Below are 12785 nucleotides of genomic sequence, written 5' to 3' on the forward strand. Positions count from 1 at the left end.
TGAAAAGGATTGATCCAAGTGAAAAGCCGTATTCCCCTTAGGAACAAATGCAGGAAGTGGCATAAAGACTATCCTGTCAAGGAAAATAGTAGATAAGGGCTTTTTGATTAGTGTCCCAAGTTTGCCCACTCTTCTAGCTGAAGAGACTGCTAAGAGGAAAACCATCTTGACAGGGATGCTTTTCCCATTGGCTCAGAAAGAGGGTTAGTGGGCATTGGCAATACAAAGTTGAGGTTTCCTAATAGTGAGTGGGGTAGATGTCTTTGAGAAACTTACTTATGAAATCTGAAAATGTACAGCTGAAGCAGTATGTTGGAATTTGATTAGTGAGACCTCAAAGTTTCCATAGCTGAGACTTGCACTTTCTGATAAATTGGACTTGGAACCAAACCAAAGTAATCTTGAAATTTCCCCTAGATCTCTTTAGTGAAGAGATGTACTTCTTTTGTACATAACAGTGGGACTGTGTTCCCCAAATCCTCTGTAAACTTACTTAATTGATGTGTTTCTGGTTTTACTAAGAAATCTAGATTCTGGGAATAATCCTTATAAAGGAGGTGAGATCACTCAGGTTCCAGGCAGTATGTCTCAAATTGTGCAAAGATCTGTTAGTAAGATTGCTTTGGTGAGTGAAATCTCCAGAAGGATCCATGGTTGATGAAACTTCTTCAGATGTCTATTTAGGAACCACAGACATCTGGGTCAGTATGAGTGATGATTGTCTTTACTTGGCACTGGTCATCTTGGCAGTCAGAAAAGGGCGGGGGAGGCATGAGCCAGACATGTCCAAGGGAATGACCGTATGCCTTCTCTGCAGACCTTGGGGTGTGGGGGAGATGGCCTGGGACCCCATTGGTGCTGGGTAGGGGGAGGGTTGGCAGGGCTGGCAGGGGTTCTCTACCCGGCACTGTGTGTCCCTGCAGCTCCTAGACGGCAGAGGTGGGGCCGAGGGGCTTCGTGTGCTGCTCCCGCCACAACCACCAGCTGCACAGCTCTGATTGGCCAGGAACCGAAGCCAATGGGAGCTGCCAGTGCGGGCAACTCAGAGTCCCCTGTCCCCTCCGCCTAGGAGCTGCAGGGCCTTGCCAGTGGGAGCCAGGGAGCCCCCCACCCCGAGGTAAGTGCCCCCCTGCCCACTCCAACCTTCTGCCCCTAGTCCTGAACCCCTTCCCACACACCCAAACTGCCGCTGCTGCAGAAGTCACAGGGGTTACGGGAAGTCACGGAATCTGTGATTTCCATGACCTCCATGACAGACTTGCAGCCTTACTTATGAACTCCAGTACCTGTATACAATGGTACAGCTTGAACTTTCCTGTTAATAGCATTTTTTTGGGTTCAGTTACTAAGGGCTTTGTCTATACGAACATTTAGATCATGGCAAGTTGTGGTGTAAATCTACCCTGCACTAGCTTCCTGTGCACTGTGTGTGTGTTGGGGGATGGATGGGGGGGACACCCTGCTGCCACCACTCAGTAAATGTTCCATAGTGCACTTTGATTTGCTCCCTTTCAAAGTGGGATAGACGAGCCCTAGGAGCCCACATTCTGCATTATTTAGAGAAAAATGAATTAGATTTTTTACCAAATCCTCCTGTTTGAATGAAATGAAATTTTTTTTCTTCTCCTCTTTCTTGCCCAATTTGTTGAGGGGTGAGGGAAGCATGACTTTGCAGAAGCCTCTAAAGAGAAGGAAGAGTCAGCTATGTCTTTTAGATAAGTGATTCTAAACCTTTTTGGGCTCAGGATCCATTTGTAAATGTTTATGGCCTGTCGTGACCCAGTAAACAGTTTGGGGTGCAGACCCTAGGGTTGTTTTGGTTGGGCTCTACCTACTGGTGGAGGGAGGGGAGTTGGTTGCTGCCTGGCATTCACCCCACAGTTGCAGCTCTTATGCTGTTGGCCTGGCTGGACTTGGGTCTCTGCTCCGGGCATTGCAACCTTGGGGGTTGCAGTGCAAGTCAGGTTTGGCCCTGCCCCCCGCCCCCGACTGGATCAAGTTTATCTGAGTGGAGTTTTGACCTGGCTCATGGAGTACAGTGCCACTCAAATTTGGCTTACCTGGACTCCTGTCGTCATGACAGCTGGGCCAAACCTAATTGGCGCTGGGACACCAGAGGTTGCAGTGCCTGGAGCAGGGAAGCGAGCCCAGCCAGCCCTGTGGGACAGGACCTACAGGAGCTGCCACGTAATTCTTTGAAACATTCTGTTGACCCAGTTTTGGGTCTGAAACCTTGTTTTAGATTACCATAATGGTGAATGGCTGAACTGGTAAAGAGGAACAGATCCAAAGGGTTGGGTTTGTGGGGGGTTATGGCTCTACCTGTGGTTGGTGAAAAAGATACTTGTAAGTCCAAATTCACATAATGGCTGACAGACCAAGAACCAAAATTCCTTTCCACTTTGGTAGTGTTAATGTGAAGTAATAGTACATTTAACATTGTATTTTTAAAAAGGAAACGATTAAGAAAAATGTCAGTGAGGTCTGTGGTAAGATACTGTAGAATACACCCTTAATTTACAAGTTGCAAAGATCTTTAATTTTTGAAGATATGCTGTAATGTTATTATTCAGTTAGGTGTGTTACTCATTCACCATTTCTGATTGTGTATTTAAAAACTTTTTTTTTAAATTGTAATGAGCTTGGGTTTTGTTTAAATTACAAATATGGGGAAAATTAAATAGGAGTTCTAACGACTTGAATCTTAGAACTGATATTATATATCGTTGTAGCAAAAAAAAAAAAAATAGTCCTGAACTCCTGTTTTGGTTCCAGTATGTGAATTTAGAGTCTTATCTCTTCTGTTACAGCAGCTTCTGATGGTGGATGGGAAAAGGATTAAAGGATGTTCTGGAATTCCTAGGTACCAGGAAAAAAAATTTTGTATAGTGACATAGGGTTAATACATTTCTCTGTATCACATGCTAGGAATGCTCAAATACTGCCTGTGGCCAAGGAAGACTGGAAACTTTCTTTATGGGCAACCAGGGCTTTGGGGCTGTGGTCCGGCTCCACTCCAGCTCCAGGCAAAACCTGCAGCTCCAGAGCTGCTCCGGGCTCCGCTCCAAAGCCCCATGGGCAACTGATTGCTAAGAAAGGTTTCCATAGAAATGTGAGACCACATGAGAATTTTGCTATGTTAGTATTAAGATTTAAAATTAGAAATAGGTTCAGTAAGGATACAGCTAAAAAAGAAAAGGTTTCTTTCTTTTGTGCAATATCTATTGAATGTTGGATCCTTATTATACCTTTTTCTGTCTTTCTCCTTTTTAAATGTATGCTAAGTTTATGACTTAAAAAAAAAACATACTGGAGCCTTTTGTGAATATAATTTCTAAAGAACTTTTGTAGCTTGAGGTTACTATATCAGATTTTCTACAACTGGGGTAAACCAAACTTAGTGGTACAACTAAGGGTATGTCTACACTGAAATTAAACATCCACAACCAGCCCATATCAGCTGATTTGGGTGTGTGTGTGGGGGGGAGGGGCTCAGTCTACAAGGCTTTTTAACTATAGTTCAGACTTGGGCTGGCGCTGGGCTCTGGGACTCTTCTCCGCTCGTGTAGTCCCATGGCTCAGGCTGGAGCTCAAGACCAAACATCTACACTGCAATTAAACAGCCTTGTATCTTGAGCCCTATAAGCCTGAGTCAGCTGACACAGCCAGCCACCGGTGTTTAATTCCAGTGTGAATGTACTCTAAGAGCAGAATTTAGCCCACTGTCAGTTTATTTACTTATGGGGGAATTCTGCGCCACTGTGTATGCACAGAATTTGTCCCCAGCAGATTTCTTTGCTTCCCTGCAGAAAAATGACTTTCTGATTGGGAAGTAAAGGGAAGCCACAAGAGCGGTCATGCAACCCTCCCCAGTAGTATGTTTGGGTGGCCAAGGCAGCTGGCAGAGATGTAAATCGCTGTGGGGTGGGTGGTGGGTGTGGAGAAGACCAAGCTGGTGACTACCACCCTTCACCGGGCTCAGCTTAGTCCTGGCTGGGCTGGGGAGGGCGGGACTTCCTCTTTTCCTGCATAGCACCTGGGGTTGTGTCAGACCCACCCCCAGATTTCTCCCCCGGCTATAGGAAGCGCTGCACTGACTGAACCTCACCCCTCCACACCCAGAACCCCCTGGTGAGCCCCACTCCTGCTGCTCCTGGACCACCCCAACAAACCACCTGCACCTGGATCCCCATTGTCCACAGCATCAACCAGCTGCACCTGGATCCCCACCCCACTGAGCCCCACTCTCCCAGCATCTGGACCCCACCACTGAGCCCCCCAGACCCAGTAATCTCCCACCTCTGAGCAGCCAGTTGCCTGTGCACCCAAATGCCATGCTGGAGCCTCCACATTTATTTGACAAATAAAATTTGAAAAAATTGAAAATATTATGTGCAGAATTTTTAATTTTTTGGTGCAGAATGCTCTCAGGAGTATGTATTATATAGGCAGGAAATCTGCTGAAGAGCACACAACTTCTGTTTTCTCTTGTAGGTTATGACAGTAGCTTTAAAAAGAAGAAAGGCAATAAAGAAGAAAATCTTTTACTAGTCTCATTTGAGTCTATGAATAGTTCTAGTATTAGGATTCTGTTAGCCTACTTTCTTTAGTGAAAATAATTGAGAAAATTTTGTAATGTTTTCTTAGTTTCGGTGTTCTCAAAAGATTTTCTTTTGTTCCTTTGTATATCTGCTCATTTACACTGCCCTACAATTTTTTTTCTTTTCCTAACACTATAGTGGCATCTTTTACCACAGTAATTGAGGTCTAAATTTTATAGTCTTGTGTTTAGAGGTGTATAAATAAGCTGAATTTTTTTTAAAGTAAAGCCAGATAAAAGTAGGCATACAGTCTGAGGTCTGATCTAAACCTGAAATGGGTGTGATTTGTTTTATCCTTGCTCTTCCTACCTCTTCTGTTTTGTTGTTTTGTTTTTCTGGGGAAGGAGATTTTTGAGGGATAGGATAGGGAACTTACTGGTTGGTAGAACTCCATCATTCTTCATATTAGAAGTAAGACTTTACTATAGAAGTACAAATTATTATTATTATTCTCAATAATTAGCCCTATGCCTGTTAGTATTTTCAGAAGCAGGCCTTTGGGATTGTAAACCTCAATGCAACTGAAATTTTTTTGGCCCTATCGGAGGCAGATCTATTTAATAGACCCACCTTTTATAAAACTAGAGCAATCCACTGCTAAAAAGTTGCATAATTTGGGAGGTGGCAAATGGAAATAACCTTATTCTTCTGCAGTACGCATCACTGGTCTTGTTTAATTTTATCCCAACTCTTGCCTACACAACAAACGAGTTAATCTACCTTGAACACATGAAAAATGGATTGATTTCACATGTCCATTCCACTGTAGGTGTTTGTGTGCTCTAGTGCACAGTTGTTAGAGAATTTTTACCCTTAACAATACCCATTGGGGCAGCCCAAACACCATCTGCTGTCTTGCACACACTATGCAGGCATAAAAGGCAGAGGTGCCCCCTCAGTTCCTTCCTACCGCCCGTGATGGTTGTTGGAGCTCCTGGTCCTTGCTTCTGCAGGTCTTTACTTGTTGCGTGTAAATAGTACGTGTGTATAGTTTAGTTTAGTTTAAAAATAATTGGTGGTTGTGGTGGTTTTTGTTTTATGTGGTTCTGCTATCCAGTTTGGGTACTAGCCCCAGTATCAGATATATGTTGTGGTCTCTGCATTTCAAATGCTGTCACTCTTGTGGCATGGCAATGCTTAATAGTGACCCTCACCGCAGCTGCCTTAAGAGCTTAGGGAGGCTCATGTAAGTGACAAGTGTGGTATTTGTAAGGGGGGGAAGGAGGAGACAAGGCAATCAGATTAAAAAATCTGTTGATTGAGTTGTTGCTACAGCCTCCATCTGAGCCCTCTATCTTGGTCCAAATACTGACCAACTTAGCATTAGTCAGTAGCACGCTACTGCAATCTTCAAGGAGGAAGCATTCCCAAAAGTGCACATTCCCAGAGCCCAGCGTGGGCCTGCTGAGACTGGCTCCCGAAGCATCTCCTCCTGCCACAGTACTGTAGAATATGTTCCCAGTACCTTCTACTCCTGAGGCGTTTGAGGCTGCAAGAGAATTGAGGTTGTCACCATTACCAGGGGTTCTAGAGACTCTTGGCACTGGCGCCTGAGGTATGTCTCCTGCGCCATCACCTCTGTACTAAGTAGCTCCATCGGATGTGGCTATCAGGGTGCCAGATAGGTCGAGACCATCTTAGGGAAAGCCACAGATGATCTCTCTGGCTCATCTTTCTTCAGAGACTGCCGCCTTTACTGGTACCAATGTGTACAGTACCACCTGGGTCTCAGGAATAAAGTTTCAGAGTAGCAGCCGTGTTAGTCTGTATTTGCAAAAAGGAAAGGAGTACTTGTGGCACCTTAGAGACTAACAAATTTATTTGAGCACAAGCTTTCGTGAGCTACAGCTCACTTCATCGGCTGCATCCGATGAAGTGAGCTGTAGCTCACGAAAGCTTGTGCTCAAATAAATTTGTTAGTCTCTAAGGTGCCACAAGTACTCCTTTCCTTTTAGGAATAAAGTTCTTACTCATCACACTCTGAAGTGGATTCCTATGTATTCCAACCTAGCCAGTCCCATCAGGAGGAATGCCCACCCTGATTTCTGCCTCAGTACCAGTAGGGAGGGATTGTTGGGCTATGCATAGCTGGGGACTTGGACTGTGCCAGTGGCCCTTTTGGAATCCATGGGCTCCCCCACCGAACAAGAGCATCCCCACAACCATCTCAGCCAACTCCATCTACTGGGAGTCAGAAGCATTGTCTCTGCAACCACCATAGCATCGGTACCAAGCAGAGTCAGGGTCTCTCACACGATCAGCCAGTACTGCTCCTAGTACTGTTAGCACCCTCTTCCTCATCCCTAGATGAACCTATTTCTTCACCTCGGGACAATTTTAAGACTCATTAGGAGGAGTTGAGGAGAATGGCTGTGGCCCTAGATATCCAACCAGAGGAAGTCCAGAAAAAATCTCTCAAACTAGTGGACATTTTGACATCTGCAGCTTGAATAGCTCTACTGATTAAATGAGTGTGTCTTACAGCCTACCAGAGTCCTCTGGCTGACCCCATCTTCCCTGCCTCCAACTCCAAAAATAGTGAAGAGTTGTGGTGGTGGTAGCATTCCTCTGGAGGTTGTGTCGCTGGTGGTGGTCAGCATTCACATAATCTGATCCACCTTTGACACCACCTCCTGATCAAATCAGACAAGTCAATCTTGTCTCCAGTGTAGAAAATAGAATTTATTGGTGTGGACCTGGATTTGACAGATGCCAGGGCTTTATGGCTTTAGACAAGATTTTGTGCAATTCAAAGCCTTATTCCTGACTTGAAGGCTTATCCTCTCACCATGGTGAGAAGCTGTTTAAGCGGATGGGGCACATGGCAGTGTGCACTTATGTGGTCCAGTACACCAGACTGTGCCTGAGACTCCATCAGGACTGGGTGGCAGAGGTATATTCTCCAAGAAAGAACCACATAGACATGTTAGTGCACATATCGAGTCACATCTTACCTTCTCTAGATGGGTGGACACATCTGCTCAGTGTATAGGGAGTTACTTTTGCCCCACCTCAGCACTCTTGCCTTAGTCACAGATGCCTCAGACATGGGGTTGGGGGCTCATCTGGGACCCTTGCAGACACAGGGTCTCCTGTCACCCCAAGATCTCGGTCATCACACACAAACATCAGGGAGCTGTGGGCCATCTGTTTAGCATTCATGGAGTTCCTTTCTCATATCAGGCAAATGATGTATTGGTGTTGATCGACAATATGATTGCTGTGTTTTATGTAAACAAGCAGGGAGAAGCCTGGTCTTCACTGCTCTGTTGGGAAGCAATCCTGTTTGTATATTTCTGAAAGTGACCCATGGCCTGGGGGTTCAAAATACCCTGGCAGATCACCTGAACAGGTTGTTTTTCAATCATCGTAAATGGTCCTGTCACTCAGACATGGGAACATCCATTTTTCAGTTCTGGGCAGCTCCCCAAGTGGAGTTGTTTTCAACAAGGGATTACACAACACCCTAGGTTTGCTGATGGATGCATTTTTACTGCTGTGGTCAGAAGGGCTGCCGCATGCTTCTCTCCTCCCCCCAGGTTTCTCTTCTGCCCAGAGTTCTGTGCAAGAATGGATCTATACAGAGGATTTAAGGAGAGTATATTCTTATACTAAGTAGTTGGCTCCTCCAAAGCCTGAGCACACTCTATGCTCATGGCATTTTACTGTAGCTATCTTTCAAATAGATATCACTACATTACTCCTGCTAAATAGGTATTGCCCAATTTAAAGGAATATAGCTCATTAGAAGTATTTACAGTACAATTCTAGTGTGTTGTATGTCTGTGCTGGAATAATATGCCCCACCACTTAGAGGAAAATGAGATTGATTGCTTGTAAAAACCTAGCAATTCACGTGTCTCCTTAAAATAACTTAAAAAAAAATAACGGGGTTTTATTAAAAAATTAAAAACTCTGTGATTTAATAGATCTTTAATTCTTCAGGAAGCCTATTTTACAATATTGCAATCTTTACTACAATGTTGGTGAGACAAATCCTTAAATATGGTACTGTTTAGTTTTTTAGATTTTATCATTTACTAAAGTGCTAATCACTAAAATAAAAGGAGAAACATTTTAAAACTATCAGCCATTTTATGTGATAGGGAGTCCGAGAAACAGTCTTTCTGTGATTAGGGGTGTTTATTTGCTTGTCTCTGGAATTTGTCTACTTACTGTTTGATGAACAAATGTATACTTTTTTTCCTATGCTATCTTCATCTTGCATACTTTTGTTGGTAAATGCTGTACACATAGGGTTGGATTTTCAAAAATGGTGTTGCCATTGAAGTCTAGGGGAATTTTGCCATTAACTTTAATGGAGGTAGAGTTAGACTAGTATCTTGAAAATCCCATTTCTAATCTTTGTTTCTTTTCACTGTGGGAATGTTTGGGAATTTTGCTATTGACCCTAGTAGGAGGAAGACTGGGACAGGTTAATACTCAGATTTGAAATTTTTTTTAGCATCTTTCTAGAAAAAACCTTACATAAACATGATTCTTCATGTGGTTTTGATTAAAACTGTTTTTCAAATCCAAGATGGCCAGGATCGTAGTCAGAGAACAGGCAAAAATGTCAAAATAACAGAAATCCTATTTTCAAAAGTAATTTAGGAATCCAAAACACTTTTTTGAAAATGGAGCTCAGGCTCTTAAGTCAGTTGAGGCACTTTTTAAAATTTTACCCTTTGATTCATTTCATATAATAGTGGAAGTACTAATTTGTAACTTTTTTCCCCCCCAAGGTATCCAGAGAATGGTATAGTAGAAATGGGTGCCAATAATCTTCGACCACGAGCAAGAACCATTTTGAAGTGGAGTGAACTCAATGTGGGTGATATGGTGATGGTTAACTACAATGTAGAGACTCCAGAAGAGAGAGGATTCTGGTTTGATGCAGAAATTACCTCTCTGAGGGAAATCTCAAGGACTAACAAAGAAGTTCATGCCAAAATTCTTCTGGGGTAAGATTATATTGACCAGTTTTGAAAGCATGCAGTATGCAGGAAAAAAAATAAGAAATCAGAGCTTTCAGTTTTGGTCATTACATTACATTTCATTAGATTAAAAATTTAACATTCCATTCTACCTCTGTATCTGTCTGGATTCTGGAATTACTTGAATTTTTTAGCAGATGGAAACTTTTTAGGATCAATGCATTTAGAATGTGGTTGTCTTCTCTCCTGCCCCCCCCGCCAGTTTTTTTTTGTTTGTGGGTTTTTTTTTTTTCCCTATTGGTTGGTTGATTGAATTGCCAAGGCTAATCTTATTGCGTGATCTGTTATCTGTGATCCCATTGGATCAGACTAGTAACATGTTTTCCTTCAATACTACCAAGGCTGAAGCATCTATTTTCAGTGGATTTTTTTTGTTTTTGTTCAGGCCCTTTGGGAATTTCCAGATCCTAATGGGTGACAGTTATCTTGGGCAATCTGGACAGACTTCTCAGTCTGCTAGTAGAATGTTCAGAGCCAGATGGTTCATAGGTTAATAGTGGAATGGAAGAAAACAAATTCTTTGAGATTTCTGTATAGCCAAATTCAGCTATTTCACTGAATCTTGTACAAGGTGCTTGAGGATAGCTCTTCAGAGGCTGAATTTACTTCAACAAGTCTGTAGTACAGATTTTTGAGGTAAGCAATGAGATTGCCTTTTTCCACCTTTGTCATTTTCTCTTAGTGCTATAATTGAGGATATCTGAGTTCTGTGTTGACTTCATGGTGAATTTTGGGCAGACAAGCATCCTTTCCTTCACCCTAGAGTATTTTTGCTAACAGGTCTGCTTCAGGTTTTAGCAATGAAGGATGTAAAGCCTTTGGAATACATTTAGAACATTTTTCTCAACACAGGACTCTTCATATGAATCAAAGTTACATATTTTAACCTGGATATAGAAATTTCTCTGTTTCAATAATCCTTCATAGTATGCCTATTTAATGTAAACATCCTTGATCTTAAATTTGAAGTATTATCTGTTTCAAATTCTTCCCTTTTTGGATATGCTAACCAAGATAGTCAAATAACTTTCTTTTTGTCCATTTTATTAGGAGATAGAAGGTTATTACCTTCAGTATCTTCTGCTGAACTAACTTAATGGGCGGAAATCTGATTTGTGTTCATGGCCAAAATCTAGTTTGATGCTAACTATATTCTCTGTATAGTTCTCAATTATAGTGCTTCAAGTGATTTGTCCACATAGATTCTGCTTTTGGTGCACATAGATTACATGTGTGTGTGCGATCTGATTATTTTTGAGTAGCAGCATTCATTAGGGCAGCACCAGTGCCCTGGATGGTCTCATGCCCTCCACCGAGGACATAAAGAGCGGAGTAGTCCCAGCAACCCCATAGGTCCTTCTTACTACCCATTGCTGCAATTTGCAGTCCTTGGCAGTATCCACTTTTCTTGCACACTGTGCCTTTCACTTTAGATTTTAGGACTAGTTGATTAGTTAGTTTTTAGTTCATAAACTAAATTTCCTTTTGCATGTTGGCATATATATTTTTTAAAAATAGTAGTTTAGGTCAATTAAGTATCATTCAGCTTCGACAGCCCTCTGTATAAGGGTTCTAGGATCATAGCAGAGGCTGAGTTACCAATCTACAAGACCTGTTACTTGTGTGACTCCACTATACCTATAAATGATGGGCACTCTTAGTGTTTCATTTGCCTCGTGGAAGAACACATTTTGTGTTTATTCCTTTTCCAAGTTTACCCAGAAGGTGAGAGAGATGAAACTGAAATTCTTCCTGCCAGAGAAGTTGTTGATGCAAGCCTCCTCGGATCACATCCCTCTGGCATGTTTTGCCTTGCTGTGTAGACAAGCTGTTAATTTAGCAGTCGTCTTTGAAGCAGGACTTCTGTCTCTTCCCCACATTATTTCCAGCAGTAAGATGACAGAAAGAGTAGAGAGCAAGTACAAGGCCAAAAAATGCACTAATTGTTCTTCCATATTTTCAGCCCTGAATAGAGCAGTTCTGCTTGTTTTGCCATCCACAGGAGTAGGATGAGGCCTCAGTTTTATGAGGAAAGGCGAATCCTCCTACAGCAATCCAGAGGATTTCTTGTATCCACACCCAGCTGTCATGCAGTTAAGGTCTGTGGTGAGTTGGTTGAGCAGAGCGTGGAAACTTTTTTTTTTTTTTTTTTTTTTCTAGAAACAGTCCCCATAGGATTTTTAGACCATGCCACAGCAACACATGATCAATAGAGTAAAATAACTAGTCCTATGACTTTATAAACCCAGCTAATATTCCCTCTTTAACAGAGTGAACAATCACTTGCTTAATGACTTCTTCAGGTGGCATTTAAAGCAGAAGTTATTCTTCTACAGAATGCCTTATTCAGCAGCCTGCTTCCAGCTTGGTGGTTGTGATAATTTCCAGGGGCTGAATGTCTTTACAATCTTCCCCCACATGATCTCCATATCCATTTATTCCATAGACCCAGACCCACTCTTCAGGAATTCCATAAGACTATTAAAATGGCCATATCTCTAAGAAAACAAGTGGGCTACTTACTCTCAATCCCTATTATTTACTGAATTGTTTAGTGGGTATTATTCTTCTAGACACTTCTCCAAACAAGGATTGATTCTGTGCTTAATACAATACCTAATTTCAGTGAGTGACAGTCCTTGTATAATAAATATGAGATGTATTTGTGGGCTTTTTGTTTGTTTGCTTTTGATTTGTGGTGTTTTTTCCCAATATTTCAAGTGTTTGTTTCCATCTCCAAGTTACCCTTCTTTGGGGATTTACGTTGTATCATTGCCAATTCGTATTTGTAACAGTATTCCATAAAATTAATTTAGTTCTTCTTACTCTTTTCTGTTTTGAATATTTTGAGGGAAGCACAACTTCTTCTCGCTTATATATTAAGATTCTTTAGGAAATCTTTACTTAGCTACCATCTTGAAAGCTAAGTGTGATGTGCTTTTGGAAGTGCTTTTCGAGAACTATCTTACATTAGACAGGTAACTGAATTAATGGCATTTTCTTTACTCCTTCATTTCTTTAATTTCTAACAGAACATTCCTGACAACAAGTGCTTGGATTCGATCTAAAAGTGCATAGTAATTGTCAATCAAATTGTAATTGTCAATTTTCTTTTTTGGTGGTTTGGGTTCTGAGATTTCCCCATCAGTGTGTTGCTCTTTTAAGACTTCTCAAAGCATGCTGCACA

The 12785-nt window shown here is 42.0% G+C and overlaps 1 protein-coding gene across 3 annotated transcripts in view; it reads left to right on the plus strand.

Moving 5' to 3' along the window:
* Positions 1-12785, plus strand: part of UHRF2 (ubiquitin like with PHD and ring finger domains 2) — a 195213-nt gene that overhangs the window by 60517 nt on the left and 121911 nt on the right. For all 3 annotated transcript variants that reach the window (XM_038401747.2, XM_038401749.2, XM_043514922.1), the window contains exon 4: positions 9347-9565. In XM_038401747.2, the coding sequence (XP_038257675.1) occupies positions 9347-9565 (219 nt within the window). The remainder of the gene's footprint in view (positions 1-9346; positions 9566-12785) is intronic.

Source organism: Dermochelys coriacea, chromosome 5 (genome assembly GCF_009764565.3).
Source record: "Dermochelys coriacea isolate rDerCor1 chromosome 5, rDerCor1.pri.v4, whole genome shotgun sequence".
In the NCBI taxonomy this organism is placed as follows: domain Eukaryota; kingdom Metazoa; phylum Chordata; order Testudines; family Dermochelyidae; genus Dermochelys; species Dermochelys coriacea.